Source organism: Heloderma suspectum, chromosome 6 (genome assembly GCF_057233095.1).
Source record: "Heloderma suspectum isolate Gila_16-S chromosome 6, 16-S_ref, whole genome shotgun sequence".
NCBI lineage: Eukaryota > Metazoa > Chordata > Lepidosauria > Squamata > Helodermatidae > Heloderma > Heloderma suspectum.
In genome coordinates, this window is record NC_139463.1 from 105,101,227 (window position 1) to 105,126,195 (window position 24,969).

Consider the following 24,969-nt stretch of genomic DNA (forward strand, 5'->3'; position numbering starts at 1 on the left):
CAGTGATGCTGCTGGGCCACCCACCTTTCCCCTCCACTTTTGCTAACTGCAGATGCTAGGCTGGTGAGCCTGCCACACGCCCAGCTGCAGGAAGGCTTCATGTTAGCGCCTCGTGCCACGGTGAGCCCAAGACTCCTGATTTCCTCCCTCCCTCCCCACCTACACACCTGGCAGGAAGGCTGGGTTGGTGGTATTGGCCAGTAGGCAGGCTGCCCAATGACTGGATCCATGCCCTGTGCCCCGCCAAAATCTATTTCAGCTGTAACCAATGAAGCTGTGGAATTTATTAACCCACCCAGGCCCATGTGCCGGTTCGTCACCCTCTCGCCCTCCCATTTCCCATGATCCAATTATAGGCTGCCTGGTCAGGTGTGTCTGTTCTTTATTCTTAAAAAGAGAGACAACTACCAGTACAATCCTATGTAGTTTTCTTCAGTGGGACTTCCTCCATAGGGAGTATGTTTCAGGAAGCCAGAGAAAGAAAAGGAGTGGGCCACCCTCTGGTGGATGCAGCCCCCAAGTTACTTTTCTCATGTGTCAATGGCACTCCCTTCTTTAGAGCATATACAGAGAGAGATAAAAGAGAGGGAAAGAGGCAGGCAGGGTGGAAGATAGAGATTCTCAGGCTACAAAGATTACCATATATGCAGTTCAAAACTGCGCTCTTCGAAGGTGCCTTAGATCTTATAACCTCCAAGCAGGGAGAAAGATGTGGCAAACTGGGCCCTATATGCAAACCCACATTATCCCAAGCAGCCATTTTTTCTGTGTTATCCACAGTTGTATATGGAATGCTTCTTCTTTTCCTCCGAAGAAAAAAGTCCATCTTCCCCATATAATAGAGCATATTACATATTGTAGATTTTCTTCAAGGCCTCCAATGCCTGTTCTGTAGTTATATTTCCCCAGTCCTCTGGTAAATCAGCTGGCTTAGCATTATACTGTCTGGCAAAATCATGACTGAACTCTTTAAAAACAAACTTCCAATAATCAGAAGCATTGATACTGTCATCTGGTTGGATGCGCCACTCTGGATAATATTTACGATAGTCTTTGTATGGATGCCATTTCTCATGCGTGTCCACATTTTTGAAATTGACATTGGAAACCACATGAGTGGAGCAAATAGAACAATCAAGCTTTCTGGTCTCATCCCATTTGTATGTTCCCAGTCCTTGAGGTTGATGGACTGCAGCAAAGTGTTCCTTATGAGCGCTCCCTCCAGCTTCACAGGGGACTTTGCAGAAGGGGCACTGCTTCCCACAGCCAAACACTCGCTTGAAGATCTCATCCTGGGGCTTCACATGTAGTTTGGAGAGTTTTTTTTCAATATCGATGGCTTCAAACTTAAATAATATATCTTGCAGACCAGAAAGGAAGGTGCCAACAGATTCAGAAAATCGGCCTGGATCAGAATTGTTCTTAAACTGAATCCCTACTAGACTGTCCTTAGAATGACCAACTCTTTCTGTGTTTTTTGGCAAAAATTGTCCAAAAATTCTGAGATTGTCTCAGTACCTTTATGCTTCAGGTTTTTCAAGAGTTTCTGAATTTTCTTTACGACTGCAGAGAGAATATTTTTCTCCAGATCTTTCAGACCCTCTTTTTGTCTATAATGATCCAATGTGTGTGTCCATATCCAGTTTTTGACAAACTCTTCATAGGCCTTGATGTATTTCACATACTCCTTGAAATCCCACTTGTCCAACAGCTCTTTCAGAACGGTAAACTGGAAGAAGCTCCGACTGGAATATTCAATGGACTGTGCACTAGTGAGAATGTCATCCACTATTTCTATCCCAAGTCTTCTGTTCATATAATCCTCGAGGGCAGGATGGAGACACTGGTCACAGAAATCCTTAGCCCTATTTTGCTGGGCATCCTTTTCCAGATAAAGATCTCTGAATGTGGACTGATACTGAAGCTTCAGATTCTCTAGATGTAACTGAGGATCGTTTGCCTTAATGAAATCTTCATGCGTTTTCTGAAACTTGTGAGCTGCTTCTCCCAAAATGTGAAGTTTTAGGTCCAGTTCAAAGCAAGAACTTGTATGAAGTTCTTTGACTTCAGGCTGTTCAAGTTTTTCATTAATCATACGCAGAGGTTCCCCACAGTAGGTTTCATTATAATCTCCTTTGGAATTGATGTTTTTGTAAATGTAAGACTTGCATTCAGTTATCAAGGGGACAGCAAATTCTGCCACTTTATCTAAAGGCTTTTTAGAAAATGTCACACGATCAAATAATGATGCAGATATATACTCATCTTTTATTTGGAAGGTCTGCATTTTGTAGCTGAACAAACTTGTAGCTTCCTGCAGTTTTTGCTTGATTGAACTCCCTCGATGGGCGAAGTGCTTTCTCAGATATAATTCCATATCTGCACGTATGTCACGTTTCTCTAAGCGAGGGGGGGGGGGAGATTTCTGACAATGTTGCTGTCCACATTCTTTCAAACGCATTTTCCAATCCTTCATCTCTTAATCTGCACTCTCCCTTCTTACATTCTTCAAGAAGACCATCAACCTTTCCTTCAATTATTTTCAAATATCCAGCTTGGAGGTCATCAAGCTTCTGCCGACCCTTTTTAATCTGAACAGCTTCCTCACATTTGTTGGAAGAATAATGGTGAAGTTCAAGCATGAGACTGCTGGCGCTCCGTACAAAATCTTCTCTATACTTCTCTACCAAATTCAAATTTGCTGCTCCACTATCAAAGTAAGCCTCCAAACTGTTCAAAATCTGCTGTTCCCCAGCCAATAACTTCAGTTGAAGCTCATGTTTCCAAGTGCCACGACCAAGTTCATCAGGAGAAGAATTCTGTATCAACGTTTCCTGTTCAGATACCCAGAGGTGCATCTTTTTGCGGAAATCCCAGTCCCATTCCGAATATTTCATGGAGAGATGGTTATATGCTTCAGCTATGAGGCTGTTCCGGAAGCTGAAGATGAAGTTCTCATGTTTCACGGCATTCCACAGACTCTTCACCCACTCAGTAAACTGAGGGATGTCTTTGGGAGGATTATTATGTGAGTGGTTCTTTATGAATTTGAAGAGGTACTTCTTTAACTCAAAGACCTTTTCACTGTACCCCCTGTTAACTGGAGCCATGGGTGGGACTCCATGCCACAGACCTGGGATGTACCAACTGTGCATTTCTGAATCATAGACCATGATGTCTGAAAACTTGATATTCCTGCCAATATTTTCCTTTTTTGCTGCTGCCTTGGTCATTTCATTGAGCTGCTCCAAAAGGCGTTTTCTGTCCCTCATATTTTGGTCTTGTGCTGAGACATCATTGACATTCTGGTGAACAAACTGGCAGTTGGGTTTTTGCCCAATCCTCTCCATCCTAAGGAAGGCATGGGTCACAATTTGCAGGATGTCCTTCATTTCAGTGGCATGCTCCGTGGACATGTTCACAATTGTGATGTCACTCAGCCCAATCACTAGGGTGGCCAAGTCATTGTCATGCTGATAGCTGTCTCCCAAGTGGGCCAGTTCGGGGGCTTTCAAGCCTTCTGTATCTATCACCACAATGAAATCACAGCCAAGCTCCTGAGCCAAGTTTTCCTTGACCTTAAGGAGTGTCATGAAGGCGCCTCTGCCTCTGCGTACATCGGCCACTGCTGACAGCAAACTGCAGCCCAAACATGGTGTTGAGAAGGGTGGATTTTCCTGTGCTTTGCACCCCCAACACAGTTATCACTATCATTTTAGACTGACCTCTTAGTTTCTTATGGAGTTCAGTCAGAACATCAGTTATCCACTGGACAGGAATATTGAATGCATCTCCACTAATCACCTCTAGAGGAAACCCTTGCAGCATCAGGTCAGCTGCAATGCTGGAGTAAGTGACAAATTGCCTTTTGAGGTTTGCTATTTTGTCTTCTTTAACCACTGAACACTCCGCCTCATAATACTGTCCCAGCTCACGCATGAAATGCTCAACTCCCAAGGAAGAGGAAGATATCTGTTGGTCTATTTCTGCAATTTTCTGGCCATCCTCTAAAGAGAGGATGCATTTCTCTTTGTACTTTTTCCGTAACTTGGAAAGAGTCTCCCTAGCAACGTGATCCAGGATAAATGTTACCCATTTCAAGAAGTAGTGCTTCTCTGCTGAATTCAGGTCTTTGATGTTTTTGAGAAAAGTACTGAAACCAAGGGCAAGGTCACACTCAGTCTGTTCTTTCCGCAGTTCCAAAAAGTTGGCTCTCGGTTCTGATCTGTAGTTTTCTGCATGTTTGTCCCCTTGCCTGTTCATTCTGCACAGTTCTTTCTCCACATCTGTCAGTTTTTTCCAGAGGTCATCTTGGAGTTTCAGCTTTTCTTTCTTGTAAGTTGCTATGTCTTTTATATCTCCTGTGATTTCTTGAGCACATCTGAGGGCCTTCTGACATTCCTGTCCATCCTCATCCACCTGGATAGAAAGCTCACGGGCCACAACAGCCATCCCTTGAATACTCGTACTCTTGGGAGAAGAGTGTATTATTCTTCCAACAGTTGATCGTAGCTTTCCCACAAACTCTGCCTCATTTGTTATGGCAGATTTGACTAGTAAACATGAACTGTCGAGTTTTAGTACTGGAATCAATTTATTTAAGGAAGTCATAGTTTCAGAAGATGTATGGCCATGATCCAGGATGAAGTAGAACTTGGTTGAGGATTCCTTCAAGGATGACAAAAGGGCAAATTCTCTCTCACTGACACATTCAGGAAATATAAACACAGCTGAGGAGACCTGTGTTAAAAAGGTAAATTGCAGCCAGTGCTTCTTAAGATCTCCCCGGAGAGTCACAACTGCAACTGGCTCTGGGAAGGGATCCGAGCTCTTCTGCCCTCCTGGGAAATACCAAGCAAGCTCCACCAGCCCATCTGCAATGTTCCCACACTCCATGTCTCGGTGTATGAAGAAATCGTGGTGCTGCTGGGAGGAACTGAGGAATGCATTGAGGAGTTTGGACTTGGAGAGGTTCGAGGTCCCCATCCGCACAAAGGAGATGGTTGGCATGGATGTCAGCACCAGGCTCTCCTCCCTAAAGCCTCTGCTTTCAGCCAGGGAATGAGGCCTCCATGTTTTCACAATGTCCCTCATAGCCCAGAGCATCAGGGTGCACTTGGGGGTCTCTAAGGGAGGCAGAAGCAACGGCAGGGCAAACTGGCACAGAGACATTTTGAGGAGGATCTCCTGCTGGAGAAAACTGTCCGAGCAAAGCAGAACTGCACAAAGGACGTCAAGGGGGTTCACAGACACCTTCATAGGCATCTCAATAGTGAAGAAAAAAGCATAATCGGTACTCTTTTTCTTCTTCCCGCTCTGTCCTTTATCATCAGCTGCCCCCTGCGCAAGGCTTGTGCTCCTGGCCGTCACATCCAGAGCCAGGACCTTCCTCAGAAAATGCCAAGGCAAGTCCTCCAGTGTACGAGGGGTGCATTCCTCTAGACCCTCTGAACGGATTTCCAGGAGTTCTCGCAGGGACAGTTTGTTCCCCCAGTGGCTCCAGAACTGTAATTTAGTGAGAAAGTCGAAAAGTGCTTGTCTTCTCCCTGTAAAAATAAGTATTAATTCGTTTATATAAGGAGTGTCTACTACCCTCCGAAACATATTCGGCTCCCTGAGCCTCTGCCGCATCCCCTTTCCTTCCCCATCATGCAGAGAAATTTGCAACATAGGAGTAGTTACATTTTATGTACTCCAAACTGTTTGTTATTCGACCCAAGCAATAGATGCCACTGTGAGCATCAAGTGTGTGGGGAAGGTGACAGCCCCGCGTGGCGGTCCAGGTGGGGCCAGTAGTTTGCTCTGAAGCCTGCCTGGCCACCCACCAAATATGCATTCCACAAAAAGAAAGGAAAAGGCCCGCTGCCGCCGCCGGATAGCTTGAGGGGCTGGGAATGGCAGTGGGGCAATCAGGGCTGAAGGGCAGGAGGAAGAGCTGTGTGGTCCTTGTGTGCAATGAATGAATGGAGCAAGGGCTTTTACACACGTGAGATGGATCTGTGTGAGAGAGAGAAAGAGGGAGTTTGGGGATGGGTGTTCCATGGAGAGAAAGTCTGTACATGTGCATCTGCGTAGGGGTGATGATCCTGGGAGAGAGACAGAGAGATGGAAGTTGAGTTGGCCGGCAGAGGGGAATTTAGCGGACTAAGAGCTGAATAACCAGGAACTGATCTCTGGGTAATGACACTGGCATGAGTTGACTTGGGGGTGATCTTCTTGTTCACTGGGGGAATAAGTACATTTTAGACAAATTTACTTAGTGGTGATTTGGGGAAATTCAGAGGCTTCCCTTCTAGGAAACGAATGTTCTGTTTGCAGCTTAACCCTGTGGGATCAAAGGAGTGGTTTGTGTTTGGAGCTCAGTTTCCACCTCTGCCTACTGTTCATGTTCTGGGGCAAGTCACTGGTCTTTCAGCGTCCTCAGTTTGTCTTCTGCGAAATGGGTGCTTTGTGACTGGCCATGCCCACTGTGGCAGCCATTTTGTGATGGAACCCACAACACTCTCAAAACTCCAAATGTGCCCACTTGCCCAAAAAGGTTGGGGAGCCCTGTATTAAAGGATGCATAGTAGAAAAGCATGTACGTACACTGTGCCAAAAATGCCAGATTCTGCCAAATTGGGGCTCTCTGGCTAGAATCAAAACAAATTGCATTCATTATGAATAACTGCATGCATTGTTGCCTGGGTTTGCATCTTTTATTCTGCTCTTATAATACATGGTTTCAAATATTTTAGAGATTTTTTTAGCAACCCAGGGAAGTTAGTTGGGAATGGAAGGCGGTGGATGTGGATGTGTTCCCAGGCACTCTTCTACAGTTATGAGAACTACAGACCCCAAGTATGCGTTTTCAAAAACAAAGCAGTGAATAGTAGTTTTCAAGGTGCAGAACTTCTCTAATGTTCTGAACTGATATGCTCTGAGATAGAATGGATGTTTTTATCATGGCCACACTTGCCATGACATTCAGTGGCATGTAGCTTTCCCCATAATGCTTTCTGCTCCTACGAAATGCAGTTGCAGAGGCTGCAATCTGCCATTGAAGGTGGGCGTGGGAGAAGGGGCTCCTGCTCCAGCACTTTTTCTGCTAAAAACAAAGCCCCAGCTTCAAGGTACCCATACCTTTGCCCCATATCTTTAGGGGGAAATCAACCGCAGCCCTCCATTTGTGGGTGCTTCCAGATGGAGGGCTCCTAGCACTACCAATGGGAAGGCACTGTGTAGCTATTATGTCTTTGCTTTCTTAACAGATTGTCTGCTGTGAAAAAAAAGGTGGAAGAAAAGTGGTGGGAAAGACAGGAGGGTTATGAGTGGTAGACGTTGGGCTTCCTCACACGGAGCTTTTATCCTGTTATTGAGATTGGTTGCTCACGGAAGTTTGCGGGACCCTTTAGATGATGCCGTTAACCTCCAGGGTGTCTCCCGCACTAAATGACCTTTATTCCATCTTTTTAAAGATCAGAGATAATGAGCTATCAAATTACAGTGCTTGAGTTCCCGCTGTTAAAAGAGGGAAACCTGCAATAAGAGGAGCTAGACCACAGCGCCATCTAGTGGCTGTATAATGAAACATATGGAAGATCAGCTAAAGGGGCAAAGGAGGGGGGAAAGGGGTGTGTGTAAAGGGAGTCCATCATGCTCCTGCATTTAAAACAGAAGCAGAAAGCCCCATTTAAATGTGGGATTTTAGGCTGGTGTAGAGATGCTCTAGGGCTCCCTGTAAAATTCCATGAATGAGGCAGGGCGATGGGGCCATAAAAGCCTCATCTGAAAGCAGCCTGATTGTATCTGAAGGGAGGAGAAAATTCCACACAGTAAAGAAGCTTTTCCACTGGAGCATCAACACACTCTCACAAGTGAGGTGAGCGAGCTATGCACAGGAAAGGCGCAGGAATGACCTTCAGCAGAGGGTTCCTCCTCTTGTTCTGTCCTTCCTTGATGAGTTCCACCTTCTTGCTTCTGACTTAGCAAACCTAGAAACAGACATTCAACCATCAGCCTAAAAAAGCAAAATGATTCAGGTGCTCCTAAACAATTATTCTTACAGTCAGGGCCAGGAATACTGGAACAAGTATAACTGTTTTGGCAGTTGGCCTGTGTACACCACCACATTGAAGTCGAAAGGAAACACACCCAGGTGGAAGCGAAGTCAGGACTTCCAGCTGTAATTCAAGGGGTTTGACAAAAGTGGGGCACTAACCATTCACGAAGGACAGCCAGTGGCATACACACACACCCATCGTTGGTGGCTGATAAGTAATGGAATGAATAGCTGACCAGCAGCTGCATGGCCAGGTGTGGGCTGTTTCCTGGGTACCCCATGACCAATCAAGCAGATAAAAGGCCTGGAGGTGGTTCTGAGTGTTACATTTGCATTTGGTAGCTATTCACTGGAACTCCCAACATGAGGTCCAAAGAGGTGTCCATGCAAGTGAAGGAGGGCATCATTGGGCTGAGGAAACAAAATAAACCCATCAGAGAGATAGCAAAAACAGTGGGAGTGGCCAATACAACAGTTTGGAACTTCCTGAAAAAGAAGGAATTAACTGGCAAGCTCAGCAACAGCAAAAGGCCTGGAAGACCACAGAAGACAACTAAAGTGGATGACCGCAGAATGCTGCTCATGGTGAAGAGGAACCCTTTCACAACATCTAGCCAGGTCAAGAATGCTTTTGCGGAGGTAGGCATGTCATTGTCAACATCTGCAGTCAAGAGATGGCTTTATGAATGTAAATACAGAGGCTTCACAACAAGGTGCAAACCACTGGTAACGCTCAAGAACAGAAAGGCCAGATTAGCCTTTGCCAGCAAACACCTAAAAAAGCCTGCCCAGTTCTGGAATAAGATTCTTTGGACTGATGAAACCAAGATTAACTTGTACCAGAATGATGGGAAGAGAAAAGTATGGAGAAGGAAAGGAACAGCTCATGATCCAAAGCATACCACATCATCTGTCAAACATGGTGGAGGCAATGTTATGGCATGGGCATGTATGGCTGCCAATGGAACCGGGTCACTGGTGTTTATTGATGACCTGACTGCTGATAAAAGCAGCAGGATGAATTCTGAAGTGTATAGGGCTACACTTTCTGCTCAGATCCAGCCGAATGCTGCCAAACTGATAGGACGCCACTTCATATTGCAGATGGATAATGACCCAAAACATACAGCAAAAGCTACCCAAGAGTTTCTCAAGGCAAAGAAGTGAGATGTTCTTCAATGGCTAAGTCAGTCACCTGATCTCAACCCAATAGAGCATGCTTCTCACTTCCTGAAGACAAGACTGAAGGCAGAAAGACCCACAAACAAGCAGCAGCTGAAGGCAGCTGCAGTAAAGGCCTGGCAAAACATCTCGAGGGAGGAAATTCAGCATTGGGTCATGTCCATGGGTTCCAGACTTCAGGCAGTCATTGACTGCAAAGGATTTTCATCCAGATATTAAAAGTGACCCTTAAGTTTGAAACGATGTTGGTTTGCTCCATTACTTACAAGCCATCAACGATGGGTGTGTGTGTGTATGCCACTGGCTGTCCTTCCTGAATGGCTAGTGCCCCACTTTTGTCAAACCCCTTGAATGACAGCTGAAAGTCCTGACTTCGCTCCCATCTGGGTGTGTTTCCTTTCAACTTCAATGTGGTGGTGTACAGAGGCCAACTGCCAAAACAGTTATCCTTGTTCCAATATTTCTGGCCCTGACTGTATATCCAAGCAGACTCCTAGAATGAGGCAGCCAAGACCAAGAACCGGTTAACCCTTAGATCTTTTAGCTGGAGTAGTAGCTCTGAATTGTTATTGTTTATTCGGTCAGTCGCTTCTGACTCTTCATGACTTCGTGGACCAGCCCACGCCAGAGCTTCCTGTCAGCCGTCGCCACCCCCAGCTCCCCCAAGGACAAGTCCGTCACCTCCACAATATCATCCATCCATCTTGCCCTTGGTCGGCCCTTCTTCCTTTTGCCTTCCACTTTCCCTAGCATCAGCATCTTCTCCAGGGTATTCTGTCTTCTCATTATGTGGCCAAAGTACTTCAGTTTTGCCTTTAATATAATTCCCTCAAGTGAGCAGTCTGGCTTTATTTCCTGGAGTATGGACTGGTTTGATCTTCTTGCAGTCCAAGGCACTCTCAGAATTTTCCTCCAGCACCAAAGTTCAAAAGCGTCTATCTTCCTTCGCTCAGCCTTCCTTATGGTCCAGCTCTCGCAGCCATAGGTTACTACGGGGAATACCATTGCTTTAACTATGCAGACCTTTGTTGTCAGTGTGATGTCTCTGTTCTTCACTATTTTATCAAGATTTGTCATTGCTGTCCTCCCAAGAAGTAAACGTCTTCTGATTTCCTGGCTGCAGTCAGCATCTGCAGTAATCTTTGCGCCTAGAAAGACAAAGTTTGTCACTGCCTCCACGTTTTCTCCCTCTGTTTGCCAGTTATCAATCAAGCTGGTTGCCATCATCTTGGTTTTTTTGAGGCTTAACTGCAACCCAGCTTTTGCACTTTCTTCTTTCACCTTCGTCATAAGGTTCCTCAGCTCCTCCTCGCTTTCAGCCATCAAAGTGGTATCATCTGCATATCTGAGATTGTTAATGTTTCTTCCAGCGATTTTAACTCCAGCCTTGGCTTCATCAAGCCCAGCACGTCGCATGATGTGTTCTGCGTACAGGTTGAATAGGTAGGGTGAGAGTATACAACACTGCCGTACTCCTTTCCCAATCTTAAACCAGTCCGTTGTTCCATGGTCTGTTCTTACCATTGCTACTTGGTCATTATACAGATTCCTCAGGTGGCAGACAAGATGACTTGGTATCCCCATACCACCAAGAACTTGCCACTCTTTGTTATGATCCACACAGTCAAAGGCTTTAGAATAGTCAATAAAACAGAAATAAAAGCAGCCGCCGGCGAGATCACATCACTCCAGTGCTGAAGGAGTTGCACTGGTTACCAGTTGTTTTCCGGGCCAAATTCAAGGTGTTGGTTTTGACCTTTAAAACTTTATATGGTTCCGGCCCAGCCTATCTTAAGGAGCGCCTCCAGCAGCACCAGACAGGCCACTTAACAAGATCAGCCTCGGATGGCCTTCTCTCTGTCCCATCAGCCAGGACAGCTAGACTGGTGGGGACGAGGGAGAGGGCCTTTTCTGTGGTGGCCCCCACTCTGTCGAACTCCCTCCCTAGGGAACTCCGTCATGCCCCCTCTTTAATGAGCTTCCGTCGTGCATTAAAAACGTGGTTGTTCAGGCAGGCATTTGGGGTGGGTTAGGGTATTTTAGAAAATGTTTTTATTGTAGAATTTTATTGTTTTAAACTGTATTATTGTATGTTGTACATCGCCCAGAGTGGCTGGGTGACCAGCCAGATGGGTGATTAATACATTTAATAAAATAAATAAATAAATAAATACATGTTTTTCTGAAACTCCCTGGCTTTCTCCATTATCCAGCGGATATTGGCAATTTGGTCTCTAGTTCCTCTGCCTTTTCTAAACCCAGCTTGTACATCTGGCAGTTCTCATTCCATGAATTGCTGGAGTGCAAAGGGGCTTGCGTAACTCAGTGAAGCCATAACCTATGCTGTGCAGGGCCACCCAAGACGGACAGGTCATGGCAGAGAGTTCTGACAAAATGTGGTCCACTGGAGAAGGAAATGGCAACCCACTCCAGTATTCTTGCCAAGAAAACCCCATGGAACGTATCACAAGGCTAAAAGATATGATGCCGGAAGATGAGCCCCTCAGGTCGGAAGGTGTCCAATATACTACTGGGGAAGAGCAGAGGGAATTTCCAAGTAGCACCAGAAAGAGTGAAGCGGCTGGGCCAAACCCGAAAGGACACTCAGCTGTGGATGTGTCTGGTGGTGAAAAGAAAGTCCGATGCTGTAAAGAACAATATAGTTTAGGAACCTGGAATGTAAGATCAATGAATCAAGGTCAGCTGGAGGTGGTCAAACATGAGATGGCAAGACTGAACATCGACATCTTGGGAGTCAGCGAACTAAAATGGACAAGCATGGGCGAATTTAATTCAGGTGACCATCATATCTACTACTGTGGGCAAGAATCCCTTAGAAGAAATGGAGTAGCACTCATAGTCAACAAAAGGGTGGGAAAAGCAGTACTGGGGTACAATCTTAAAAACGATAGAATGATCTCAGTATGAATCCAAGGCAAACCATTCAACATCACAGTAATTCAAGTCTATGCCCCAACCACTAATGCCAAAGAAGCTGAGGTTGATCGGTTCTGTGAAGACGTACAACACCTTCTAGAACTAACACCAAAAAAAGATGTCCTCTTCATCATCGGGGACTGGAATGCTAAAGTAGGAAGTCAAGAAATCACCGGGATAACAGGCAAGCATGACCTTGTTGTACAAAATGAAGCAGGACAAAGGCTAATAGCGTTTTGCCAAGAGAACACGCTGATCATAGCAAACACTCTTTTCCAACAGCACAAGAGGCGACTCTACACATGGACATCACCAGATGGTCAATATTGAAATCAGATTGATTATGTCCTTTGCAGCCAAAGATGGAGAAGCTCTATACATTCAGTAAAAACAAGACCTGGAGCTCACTGTGGCTCAGATCATGAGCTTCTTGTTACAAAATTTCAGCTTAAATTGAAGAACGTAGGGAAAACCACTAAAGCATTCAAGTATGACCTAAATCATATCCCTTATGAATATATAGTGGAGGTGAGGAATAGATTTCAGGGATTAGACCTGATAGACAGAGTGCCTGAGGAACTATGGACGGAGGTCCGTAACATTGTTCAGGAGGCAGCAACTCAATCCATCCCAAAGAAAAAGAAATGCAAGAAAGCAAAGTGGCTGTCTGAGGAGGCTTTACAAGTAGATGAGGAAAGAAGGGAAGCGAAAAGCAAGGGAGAAAGGGGAAGATATATCCAACTGAATGCAGAGTTCCAGAGAATAGCAAGGAGAAATAAGAAGGCTTTCTTAAATGAACAATGCAAAGAAATCGAGGAAAACAATAGAATGGGAAAGACTAGAGATCTCTTCAAGAAAATCTGAGATCTCAAGGGAACGTTTTGTGCAAAGACGGGCATGATAAAGGACAAAGAAGGCAGGGACCTAACAGAAGCAGATGAGATGAAGAAGAGGTGGCAAGACTACACAGAAGAACTATACAGGAAAGATCTGAATGTCCCTGATAGCCATGATAGTGCGCTCACTGAACTTGAGCTGGACATCCTAGAGAGTGAAGTCAAGTGGGCTTTAGGAAGCCTTAGTAACAACAAAGCCAGCGGAGATGACAGTATTCCAGCAGAGCTATTTAAAATCCTAAAAGATGATGCTGTTAAAGTGCTGCACTCAATATGTCAACAAATTTGGAACACTCTACAGTGGCCACAAGACTGGAAAAGGTCAGTTTACATTCCATTTCCAAAGAAGGGCAATGCCAAAGAGTGTTCAAACTACTGTACAATTGCGCTCATTTCACATGCCAGCAAGGTGATGCTCAAAATCCTACAAGCTAGGCTTCAGCAGTATGTGAACCGAGAACTACCGGAAGTACAAGCTGGTTTTCGAAGAGGCAGAGGAACTAGAGATCAAATCGCCAACTTTCGCTGGATCATGGAGAAAGCAAGAGAATTCCAGAAAAACGTCTATTTCTGCTTCATTGACTACGCTAAAGCCTTTGATTGTGTGGATCACAACAAACTGTGGCAAATTCTGAAAGAGATGGGGGTACCAGACCACCTTACCTGTCTCCTGAGAAACCTGTATGAGGGTCAAGAAGCAACAGTAAGAACCAGACATGGAACAACCGATTAGTTCAAAATTGGGAAAGGAGTACTACAAGGCTGCATATTGTCGCCCTGCTTATTTAACTTATATGCAGAGTACATCATGAGAAACGCCGGGTTGGATGAATCACGGGTCGGAATTAAGATTGCTGGGAGAATTATCAACCTCAGATACGCAGATGATACCACTCTAATGGCAGAAAGCGAAGAGGATCTAAAGAGCCTCTTGTTGAGGGTGAAAGAGGGGAGTGCAAAAGCTGGTTTGAAACTCAACATTAAAAAAACTAAGATCATGGCATCTGGCCCCATCACTTCCTGGCATATAGAAGGGGAAGAAATGGAAGCAGTGACAGATTTTATTTTCTTGGGCTCCAAGATCACCGCAGATGGTGACTGTGGCCATGAAATTAAAAGACGCTTGCTTCTTGGGAGGAAAGCTATGGCAAACCTAGACAGCATAGTAAGAAGCAGAGACATCACCTTGCCGTCAAAGGTCCGTATAATCAAAGCTATGGTTTTCCCAGTAGTAACGTATGGCTGTGAGAGCTGGACTATAAGGAAGGCTGAGCGCTGAAGAATGGATTCTTTCGAACTGTGGTGCTGGAGAAGACTCTTACGAGTCCCCTGGACTGCAAGGAGTCAAATCAGTCCATTCTAAAGGAAATCAACCCTGACTGCTCATTGGAAGGATGGATACTGAAGTGAAGCTCAAATATTTTGGCCACCTAATGCAAAGAGAAAAGTCCCTGGAAAAGACCCTGATGCTGGGAAAAAATTGAAGGCAAAAGGAGAAGGGGACAGGAGAGGATGGGATGGCTAGATAGCATCACCGATGCAATGAATATGAACTTGAGCACACTCCGGGAGAGAGCGGAGGACAGGAAGGCCTGGCGTGCTATGGTCATGAAGACTGAAGTCAGATGACTTGACTGAAAAACAACAACAAATGTTGTAAAGAAGAGTGGGCCAGAATTCCTCCACAACGATGTGAGAGACTGATAAAGTCAGACAGAAAATGGTTACTTCAAGTTATTGCTGCTAAAGGTGGTTCTACAAGCTATTGAATCATAAGGTGTACTTAGTTTTTCACACATGGCTTCTCCGTTTTGGCTTTATTTCTGTAAAATACATAATGACACAGTGTAATATGTCATGTGTTGTTGTTCATCTGAGGTTGTACTTACCTAATTTTAAGACCTACTAAGGACCAGATGATTTTTATTATGTCTTGATACGTAAAACCATAGAACTCAAAGAGGGTGTACATGACTGTAGGTATGGTAGCCTTGCATTTCTTTCCAGAATAGTGTGCCAGAGTCACCTCATTCAGGGTTGTTGTTGTTTTTCCAAAAACAAGACATTTGTACCCTGCCTTTCAAATGAAATTGTCCAAGGTGGCTTAAACCAACTACAGAAAAACCTACTATACCAAGGACAAGTTGTGATGTGTGGCATGTAGGGAGTTGGCAGCAATATTTATCTGTAGCACTGAGTTTCAAGATACATTTCCTACAAGGTAAAAGGGGCAACACTGAGTAACACCATTCTGCAACCAGCATGCACTGCAACAGAAAACTAGCAGTATAAAAGAGGCTGGGAATGCTGATATCTGCAAACTGGAAAAAAAGTAAGCCGCCGCAATTGATTATTGGATTTTTAAATTATGGGAAATAATATATATGGTTAACTAATGTAGTAAGGGTTAGGGAAGGGAGACAACAAAATAACAGATTTATAGAAAAGTGGTCCTTATTTGTAATGTATTGGTGTAACAAGAATCAAGAGAACGAGCAAACTTTTGTGTTACTGGGAACCTTGTGATATTTGTTGGTTTTGTTAGTAAATGTGTTTCTATTCTCCATTGTTAAATTGTTGATAATACTTGGCCAATTATTTTTAGTATGCTTTTGTACATTTTTGTTAGCATTGTAAAATTATAAATTTTTAAAAAGGAAAAAAAGAGGTTGGGTTTTGTAAGTGCTTTGTTCATCAGTGTCTGCAGCAATGGAGACTCACTGAGCAATCCAAACCCTGCATTATGCAAAAGGTTTTTAAAGGAGCAGCAGCAATACAAAAATAAGCCTACAAAGTTGCATGCATCAGACCTGTGATCCATTCAATTCCGTGCTGTATTCTCCCAAGTAGGAGCAGTCCCCCAAGGTCTTGGGCAGAAGCCTTTCCCAACCATGCCACCTGCCAATCCTTTTTAACTGGAGATGCTGCACACTGGAGCTACGGACCTCTACGGGCAAAACATGCTGCAGCCCTCCCATGCAGCAGGTTGCTAGAAGGTAAGAACTTTTTAAATGTCATCAATTCCACAAAAAAGACAGAAGGAAGGGCCTTTGGACAGCTTTTACTCAGGTACAAGGGTAAAGTGCTGTGTTAATATGTCTCATGCATGACTTAGTAGTATGTCATCTGTGCTCTTGATTATCAACAGGTGTGGGCTGGGGGTGGGGGGAGGAAAGAAGACTGTCATCTTTTTCCTCTGGTTGTATGCTCAGCTGAAGCATTTGTCCAACCACCATTGGAAACAGGATGGTGGACTACCATAGAATAGTCGTAGAATAGTAGGGCTGGAAGGGGCCTATAGGACCATCAAGTCCAACTAGATAGACATTCAGTCTCATTTTCTTATCAAGGTGTGCAGGTCAGGAAATGGCTCCCAGGGTGGCAGGTCAGGTCAGCCTCTGACAAAGAGTGCTCCTCAAGTACCTGAAAGGTTGTCACAGAGGGGAAGGCCAGGATCTCCTCTCGATCATCCCAGAGTGCAGGACACGGAATCACGGGCTCAAGTGACAGGAAGCCAGATTCCGGCTGAACATCAGGGAAAACTTCCTGAGTGTTAGAGTAATACGACCATGGAAACTATTACCTAGGGAGGTGGTGGGCTCTCCCACACTGGAGGCATTTGAGACGAGGCTGGACAGCCATCTGTCGGGGATGTTCTGACTTGGATTCCTGCATTGAGCAGGGGGTTGGACTCGATGGTCTTATACGCCCCTTCCAACCCTACTATTCTATGATTCTATGATAATATACACTAAACACATTCATCATATTCAGAAACTGGAGTGAAAACAAAGGATATAGTTTTTTTCAGCACCTTTTGTAGTTCACTTCCTTATTTTTTTGTGATGGGTTGCCCAGCCCACATTATATTAATATAAACTGGGCTACTGGTCCTGACCACCACACACAAACACACACATACATTGGCCACTAACAATGAGATACCCCACAGGATTTAGCCAGGTACAAAGACAGACACACACACAGCTCTTCTTTGACCAAATTCTGAAACATCCACAGCTATTGTGGTAATCTGTTACCATCACCCATACCACACTCCCATGTAAAAGGTAGGCAGCATTTGCTAGATTTTGGAATCTGCATCTTGTTTTTTATTTGAGTATCACAGCAAAAAATAATAATTGTACCCTGCCCCCCTCCCTCTAATGCTGAGTGCGGAAGGGAAAGGGCACAGAGAAACCCCTTATCCTGTTCCCTGAAATATATATATGTATTTTTAAAAAACCAGTTAATGGCAACAGAAAGATCAAGTGGAGAGAGGGAGGGTGGAAATAAAATACATCATTGCAGAGGGAAGGGAAGAGGGAGAATGTTCTGGAATCCATACTGCAGGTGGCAAAGATGCCAACTTGGTGTTGTGACAGTCTTATCCCATCAAGGCGACGGTATTTTGGTGCTGTGTGCAACATGAAATGACTTCACTTGTTGAAGACTGACATGTAGATTTGGTTCCCCAAACAGGGTGCAATAAAAGAAGTCAAATGGGATCAGTACACGTGACAGTAAAAGCTTTCCCTTCACCCAATGTCTCTGTAGCCATTAGAAACAAAATAAAACGTAGGCGGAACAAGAGCCTGGATGGAGTTGCCAGTAGACAGAAGGGCAGCAAAAAAGGACTTTGCTTTGCCCCAGGACCATTCTGTGGCTTTCAATATTCCCATTTAAAGGGGGAGGGAAGAGAAGATTTGTCCACGGGCTCTCTCAGTAATCTGGATTCAAGAGGTCAGTCATTAACCACAGAGCACATACACAAAAAGGACCGGAATCGCTAGCAGGAGGTGATGTCCCATCCGTAATTGCTCAGGAACTGAAAATAACCCATCTCCTTTCCCACTGCATCCAGGTGTCCAAGGGGAGAGAAGAGCTTCACCAGGATAGCATAGCACATTCTTAGGAATCCATAAGAGAACAAGTATATCCATGCAGCATGGGGTTGGGTGGACGTATTAAAAGCTTCCTCCAGCAGCCAAGAAGGGTTCGCCCCGCAAGACTAGATGCGGAAACTCTCCTCTTTGCCGTCAATGTGTTTGAGGCGAAGGTACACATCCGTACCAATACCCTGCAGGGACTGGAGGGTCAGGGAGCCGCCCAGATACTCAGCATAAGCACGGGAGGTGGGCAGCCCGAATCCAAACCTGTGAAAGAGAGGCAAAAAGGGGTGGGAAGGTGGAAATTGTTGCAGAGAAAATAGTAATAAGTAGCCAAGATTGAAAAGTCCTTTGTTCTACGGCCAATCCTTAGAGGAGAAGATCCAGTTCTTACAAGGATCTGGGAAGAATTCATGACACTACAGTGATAAACCTCACTTCATGTGGGCTCTCATCCCATGGATCACCACTGCCATGTGATGGGGGATGAACTGTTTGAGGAAAGCTCCAAAAATGACTGAGCTATCATGTGATAATTGCATCGTCGACTATGTACAGAGGCAGCTTAAAAAAATTATTTTACCAGAGCTATGTGCGATCTGCTGTTGCTGTACAACGTAAGAATGGAATTTGATAATGAGCACAGTGATTGGCATACTCAAAATTTCCTTTTCTTCTTCTTTTTCTAAATGGCAGGCCATAAATTTGGATGACAGAACCTGGTCAAATTAGGACCACAAGTATTAAGTAGAAGCTTAATTTACTGCTCCTGATGTCTGTAGATTTACAGGCATTTCCTTCCAGGATGCATACAACTCCCTCCACATAAGAAACATCCTTCCCATTTGTGCAGCGACCGCTGGAAATCCCATCTTCTCTCCCACCAGTGCTGTGTTCTCACCCGTGCATGGGCCCTGACTGGGCACTGTTTCCCATTTCCACCATGTTCCCAAAGAGGGTGTTCATGCGGGGGTCCTGGGCACTCGCCTCAGCTGTGGTGAAGTGGTAATCGGTCACTTTCTCAACATGATCATGAGGGATGCCAGCACCTCGGTCTGAAATTCTGTCAGGAGAAAGAGCGACATGATGAAGGGAATCACGTATCACCGTTCAAGGGAGTTCTTCCCTTTTCACCTTCCACCTGAGCTGATGCTCATCATATTGCTCCCCACCAAGAGAAAGGGCCTCTGCAGTAGCCTCCCTCAAGAGCACATCCCAGCGGATGCACAAGCATCTGCTGCATCTGGCCAATGTTGCCAAGTCCCCACCAAGATTGTCGAGACTGGTGGTGGCTGAAAGCCTTTAGTAAAGGTACACTAACTGTGCTTGAAGAGGTTCCACCCAGACCATACCGTATAATCAGGTCAATGTCATTGTTGGCGATGGTGATGACTATATCTGGGACGTTGTAGGGCGTATCCAGATGAGACTCCATGGTGGCTCTAAAAGGAAGAAAATAGCAAGGAAATAAGGCTGCTTATCTCAACACCTTTGCACTTTGTATTATGCTACGGAAAAAAGGAAAGGTTCCTCTTGTGCAAGCACCGAGTCATTGCTGACTCCTAGAGGGGCGCCGCTTGCGCTGGCATTTTCATGGCAGACTGTAGCGGGGTGGTTTGCCATTGCCTTCCCCAGTCGTGACTACCTTTCCCCCAGCAAGCTGGGTACTCCGACCTGAGCCGGCTACCCAAGACCCGGCTTCCGCTGGGATCGAACTCAGGTCGTGGGTAGAGTTTCAGTTGCAATACTGCCGCCTACCACGCTGCGCCACACGAGGCTCTATATAATCATGCTAAACAGTCTTGCAATCTATTCTTGCACTACCAGAGACTTACCGTCAAAGGTTTGGTAGGTAATTTCAAATTAGTGTGCAATATTCAGGCTTCAACCGCAGCAGCTCCTGGCCACATGCGCTTCTTGCCTTCTCTTCTTCCCCGGGTTCTCTAGGGGCACTACCTCCTCCTAATCTTCCTTTCCTGTGCCTCTGGGGGTTTTTTTGGAATTGTCCTTTCCTGCCCACCCTGTCCTCATCTAGGATAAGCCAATGGTAGTAAGAGGCCATTCTGCCTGCCCAAGCCTCCTGTCACAGGGCAGCAAGTGAGGCAGTCCCAGGCAGAGGTCTCATCACCATACTGCCACCAAGTCACTTAGTGAATTACAATGCAGATTTTGCAATAAACTCAACATGATGGTCACTTGTTTAAGCCAAGTGTCTCATCACTCTGTGTTTTGTCTGTTCCTCCAAAGTGAATCTCAATGAGGCAAGAAGACTTGATAGCCAACTGATCCGTTAGGAAAGCTACATATGTGGTGGATCAGTGCTGTAAGTCTTCAGAGGGAAAGATCCGTCATCCCTTCCCCCCCATAAATCTGCCTGTATCTCACCTTTACTACAAAGAAAAGGAAAAAAGATGTACCCACCGCATGGCATTTTTGAGCAACTCCGGAAGGATATAGTCAAGAGGCATCGGGATGAAAGGGAAGCGGGCGGCCACATGCCCATTGATCCGCACTCGGGGAGCATTTCCGTACTTGTGCTCACACAGGCGCCTGTGGAGAATATGGAAACAGAGTAAGCATAGGTCCAGTTCCATTCTAGTTGGCTTTCCTGGGAAGAAGATGTGTTACAATAGAACTGCAGGACCAAACACGATCTCCCCTACTTGGGCTGTTTGGTTTGCTCCAGCTCCTGCATGCAGCTAGACATAACTTGGAGCTCATAAATGACACTGGGAAAATTGTAAGCCGAAGTCATGGTGCAGATCCCTTACAATGAGCACCTTACCTGTTTAACCTCCGGCCCAGTGAGTCCCATCTAAGCTCAGACTTACTGGGGACGGAGAGGCACAAGGCCTTATTTAGCAGGGCTTCTAATCTGGGATGCCAGATTGTACCATTCATGTTTACCTGCACTGCAGCAAAGCTAGGGAGAGGTCTTAAGACCCAGACCTTTTACGGGTGACTGTAAAAGCCAACTGATCTGACCATTATCATAAAAGCCATAATTTGACCAATATGGTCAAAATGCATTTGATTTATGCTTTTTAAGTCTTAAATAACTTACTCAATAAAATATTTAAAATAAATAGATCTTAATTTAATATGTTGCATAACTGTCATGACCCTAACTGGCCTCCAAAATAATGAAGCAGCAATCGCCAAAAACATAAAACAAACATAAGGAAATATAGAATGCAGGTGAAACTACATAATATGGCCACAAGGTGGAGACACAGACTGCTGCACAAACCACAAGCAGTATGAAGAAACCGATTCCTTACTTTGAAATATCAACAGCAATGAGTACCTGGCAAAATCTACCCATTTCTCAATTATTTTCTTTGGAGACAAGCGGGTACAGATGATCCCAACAAAGTCTGGCTGCAGGAAGATGAGGAAAGGAAATGTCAATGTAGGTTTCAGGCCTAGAACACCTGCTCGCCCCAATGAGCCACAATGAGCCCACAAGTGCCGAAAACTAGAGCTAACATCAAATTAAATGTTTTGGCTGGTCAGACAATTAGTTTTGGCAGACTAATCTTTTGGGTAGTCAGTCAATAAGTGCATATTATTGCAAAAACTCAGTAATGGTGACAAGATGCCTTAGGCATGGTTTTTATATAAGCAGCTATGGAATATACCCATCCCATGGGCCCATACCAACCAGTACTCTAAATGGTGCTGAGAACGAATATTCCATTTTATATCCTAATTTTCCCTATGTTGCCAGGCTGCATTTCATAAATATATATTTTAAAACTTTTTAGGAAAAAAAAGAAAAAATCCCCCCCGCCCCGGTACATAAGATTGAACAGCATAGAACTTAAACTAAACATATGTTAGTCTAGAACAGACTGTTCTTTGGGATACAACTTTATTACGATAGGATACTCTGATCCCTGTAATCAAATACTATGTATTCCAGATTGAAGAGGAGTTTTTAAACAGACACCCACACAAGAGGAAGGAAATCTACTGTAATAACTGGTGAATATTATCTAGGAAATACTGTGAATGAGATTTTGTTAAAGTATTGGATACTACAGAAGGGGTGGAGTCCTTTCCATTCTGAAAGCATGTTATCCAATTACCCCCACTTTTCTCATATCTGAAATGTTTAACTGAGCAATATTGATACATATATCAAATTGCTGATTTCAAAACTGAAGATGTGTTTGGCAATCTGAAGGACTCTGGGGTTTTTAAAAACATGTAAAAGTATATCAGGTTCTCTAATAACACTCACGTAGCAGTTTCCTACATTTTTGTTTCTTGGTCCTTGATGAACACACTTCTCCCATTCCAGCTTTTATCTTTTATCATTCTCCATTTCTTTCATAAATCGGTGGGGGTTTTACATTTCCCTGTTACACTCTAAGCCCTCTTCACATGTTCTCTGGAGCACATTCTCCCTGACTTACCAGGGTCTCTTGACTACACAGAGTGTTCTACTCACATTCAAACGAACACGAGTACAGTGCATCACTCAACGCAGCACAGCCATGGCTCTGAGGGGGCAGGAGTGGCACACATGGGGACACTGAGGGCAAGGCTAGAACAAGCAATTTCGGCATTTCCTACCATTTTTACAGTTCTGTTTTCTGGAGATAAGTTTTAACTCTTTCAGTTTACTGTAGAGCTTCTATCTATTGTCTGACAACACAATTCAGATTTTTTGTTCAGACTTCCTTTTTTAAAGAAACGTTCCCCCTTTTTGCCCTCACATTTATTTTTTCCACACATCTTTATGACACTCAGCTTTGGTGTCATTGTGCCTGGTGTCTTAACTTGATATGTACTTGAACTCGTTCCCCCACCCCCAATTTATCACTGCCTGTGTCCCCTGTCCCCGCCTTTTTTTTGTTGTGAAAACTTTATGTTTTGCTGGGCTGCTTATACATGTTCCCCTCCTCATTTTATTTATTTACACAATACTTCCCCTCACTATAATGTACCAATGTATCCTCTACAATGTCACTGGTATTTTTTTCTGTTTGACAATTTACTTTGACATATCTCTTTAATCTGTTGTGTTTTGTTACTCCTATAGAATGGGATTTTCTATGCCTGTTTTTATTGCTGTGGTCTTTGTTGTTAAAACAATCTATTTTAGAAACATTAATTAGTTTCCACCTCCAGATTTTTGTGTCAGTCTTTACTGGACTATTATTCCTGCCTGGCAACTGAACTTATTTTTATTCCTTCTTACTCACTCCGCTTTCTACCTGGGGATTAGGGTGGGGTAGATGTAAATACCCATTTTATAAAATTCCTTTTCTGTCACTTTCATTCTATGCATTTTCCATAACTTTGGCACTGCTGTCAACAGTTTACCCCCTCACAAAATTTCTATTATTGCACTCACATTCATATCTTCCATTTCTCTTTTCTTAAGTTCCTACCGTTCTTTTTCTAACTTTATATAATGTTCTGCTCTCTCAACTTCAGCAACGTAGTGGTGTCCCCATAATTGCCTGTGCCTAATTTTTTTCTCTCTTAGACATCCAATTTTTCATTTCTATTTCTTATTTTTAAATATTTTTTTATTTTCAAAACATATAAAACACAAATATATCTGACAATAAAAATAAATATCTCTATTCCTTTTATAATTTTGCTCTTCCCCATTTTTCACTTATTTGATTTTCCATGCTTCACTATGAACTACTGCTTGTCATATCACTGTGCTGCTATATTCCCCTGCCTCTCAGAAACTGGTCCGACATTCAGTCTCTAACCCTCCCTTCCCTCACAACAGTTTTGAAAAGTTTGCGTCCATTTTTTGAGCCAACTGTCACTAACTGTCAAACCCCCCGCCACCCCCCCACATTCATCACTGACAGGGCTTTTAGCAGTTCCTAACTTCCTGCTCCTGCAGGAGGGTTTTTCTCATGCAAAGCCCTCCTAGGGAAAGTTCTTGTTGTTCTTTTGTCTCCTCTGGTGTGTTTAGTTTAAAAAAAAAAAAAGGCGCAATTCTATGGCTGCTAGTCAGCAGCCAGACGGCCATAGGATAGGTCGGTTCCCTGAGAACCGACCTCCACCCCCTCCTGCGCTGCCTCATAGGCAGTGCAGAATGGCCCCACCGTCCGCGCTCGGAAGAGGAGCACAGAGTGGCAAAAACGGGGCTTTCCTGGGGGCGGGGTGGGGAAGTTGGAAATCCGGTACGACACATCCAACACGTCGTCCAGCTGCCGCTTCCGCCACTTCGACTTGCAGCCCACAAATGCAGGGCGGCTGAAGTGCGGAGGGGACGATCCCCTCCACGCTTCTCCTGCCCTGCATTGGATAGGCGGTCACCCCCGGGGTTGGAGGCGGCCACCTATCCTGGTAGGATTGCTCCCTCTGTATGTAGGAACTCCTGCTTTTCTGTGGGTGGTCATAATTCACTGACCTTCGGGTTGGCATGGGGTCACCTAGTTTGCTCTTAGAGGTGTATGTGTACAAATATATTTACACACACCTATGCTATTATAGCTGGGCAAGGCAAGACAAATCGCGTGGAACCAGAAGTTATGAGTTCTAATTATTTAACAGAGAGGGACTGTATCTCAATGGTAGAATATTTTTTGCAGAAGGCCCCAGGGTTAGTTCCTGACATCTCCAGTGGCACCTATGGTGGAAGAACAGTTGACTTGAACAACTGACAGGGCCTTCTCAGTGGCTGCACCCAGATTATAGAACACCTTTCCCTGTAAAGTGCAGTTAGCTGCCTCTCTTGTGGTCTTTCACCATTTGGTGAAGACTTTGGGGGGCAGGCTTTTGCACTGTTAGGCAGATAAAGATTTTATGTGGTGAACTTGGTTTTCTCATCTGTTGAGCCCGTCTCTCTTGTATATTGGTTGTTTTATATTGTTGCTTATTAAGAAGTTGTGATATTTTAACTATTGTAAGCTGCCCCAAGTAATGAGTCTGCATTAGAAGGGGATATAAATTCTTGAATAAATAAAATAAAATGTTCTCAGGAAACAGGACTCTTGCCTAAGACACTGAAGAGCTGTTGTGGGTTAGAGCAGCAATACTGGGC

The 24,969-nt window shown here is 44.5% G+C and overlaps 2 protein-coding genes and 1 pseudogene across 5 annotated transcripts in view; 1 reads left to right on the top strand and 2 right to left on the bottom strand.

Annotated features, from left to right (window-relative positions):
• Positions 1 to 24,969, top strand: part of LOC146342261 (uncharacterized) — a 70,236-nt gene that overhangs the window by 43,852 nt on the left and 1,415 nt on the right. The window contains exon 2 of the mRNA XM_084806026.1: positions 15,907 to 16,052. Coding sequence (XP_084662152.1) covers positions 15,907 to 16,052 — 146 coding nt within the window. The remainder of the gene's footprint in view (positions 1 to 15,906; positions 16,053 to 24,969) is intronic.
• LOC146342262 (up-regulator of cell proliferation pseudogene) lies at positions 849 to 5,631 on the bottom strand (annotated as a pseudogene).
• The window catches only part of BCKDK (branched chain keto acid dehydrogenase kinase), a 29,566-nt gene continuing 19,305 nt past the window's right edge, over positions 14,709 to 24,969 (bottom strand). For 3 of the 4 annotated variants that reach the window (XM_084806023.1, XM_084806024.1, XM_084806025.1), the window contains 5 exons: positions 21,253 to 21,326; positions 20,367 to 20,495; positions 19,298 to 19,387; positions 18,847 to 19,008; positions 14,709 to 18,212 (listed from right to left, as the gene is read on the bottom strand). In XM_084806023.1, the coding sequence (XP_084662149.1) occupies positions 18,068 to 18,212; positions 18,847 to 19,008; positions 19,298 to 19,387; positions 20,367 to 20,495; positions 21,253 to 21,326 (600 nt within the window). In that variant the 3' untranslated portion in view covers positions 14,709 to 18,067. The remainder of the gene's footprint in view (positions 18,213 to 18,846; positions 19,009 to 19,297; positions 19,388 to 20,366; positions 20,496 to 21,252; positions 21,327 to 24,969) is intronic. The other variant, XR_014783934.1, reaches the window with a different exon arrangement.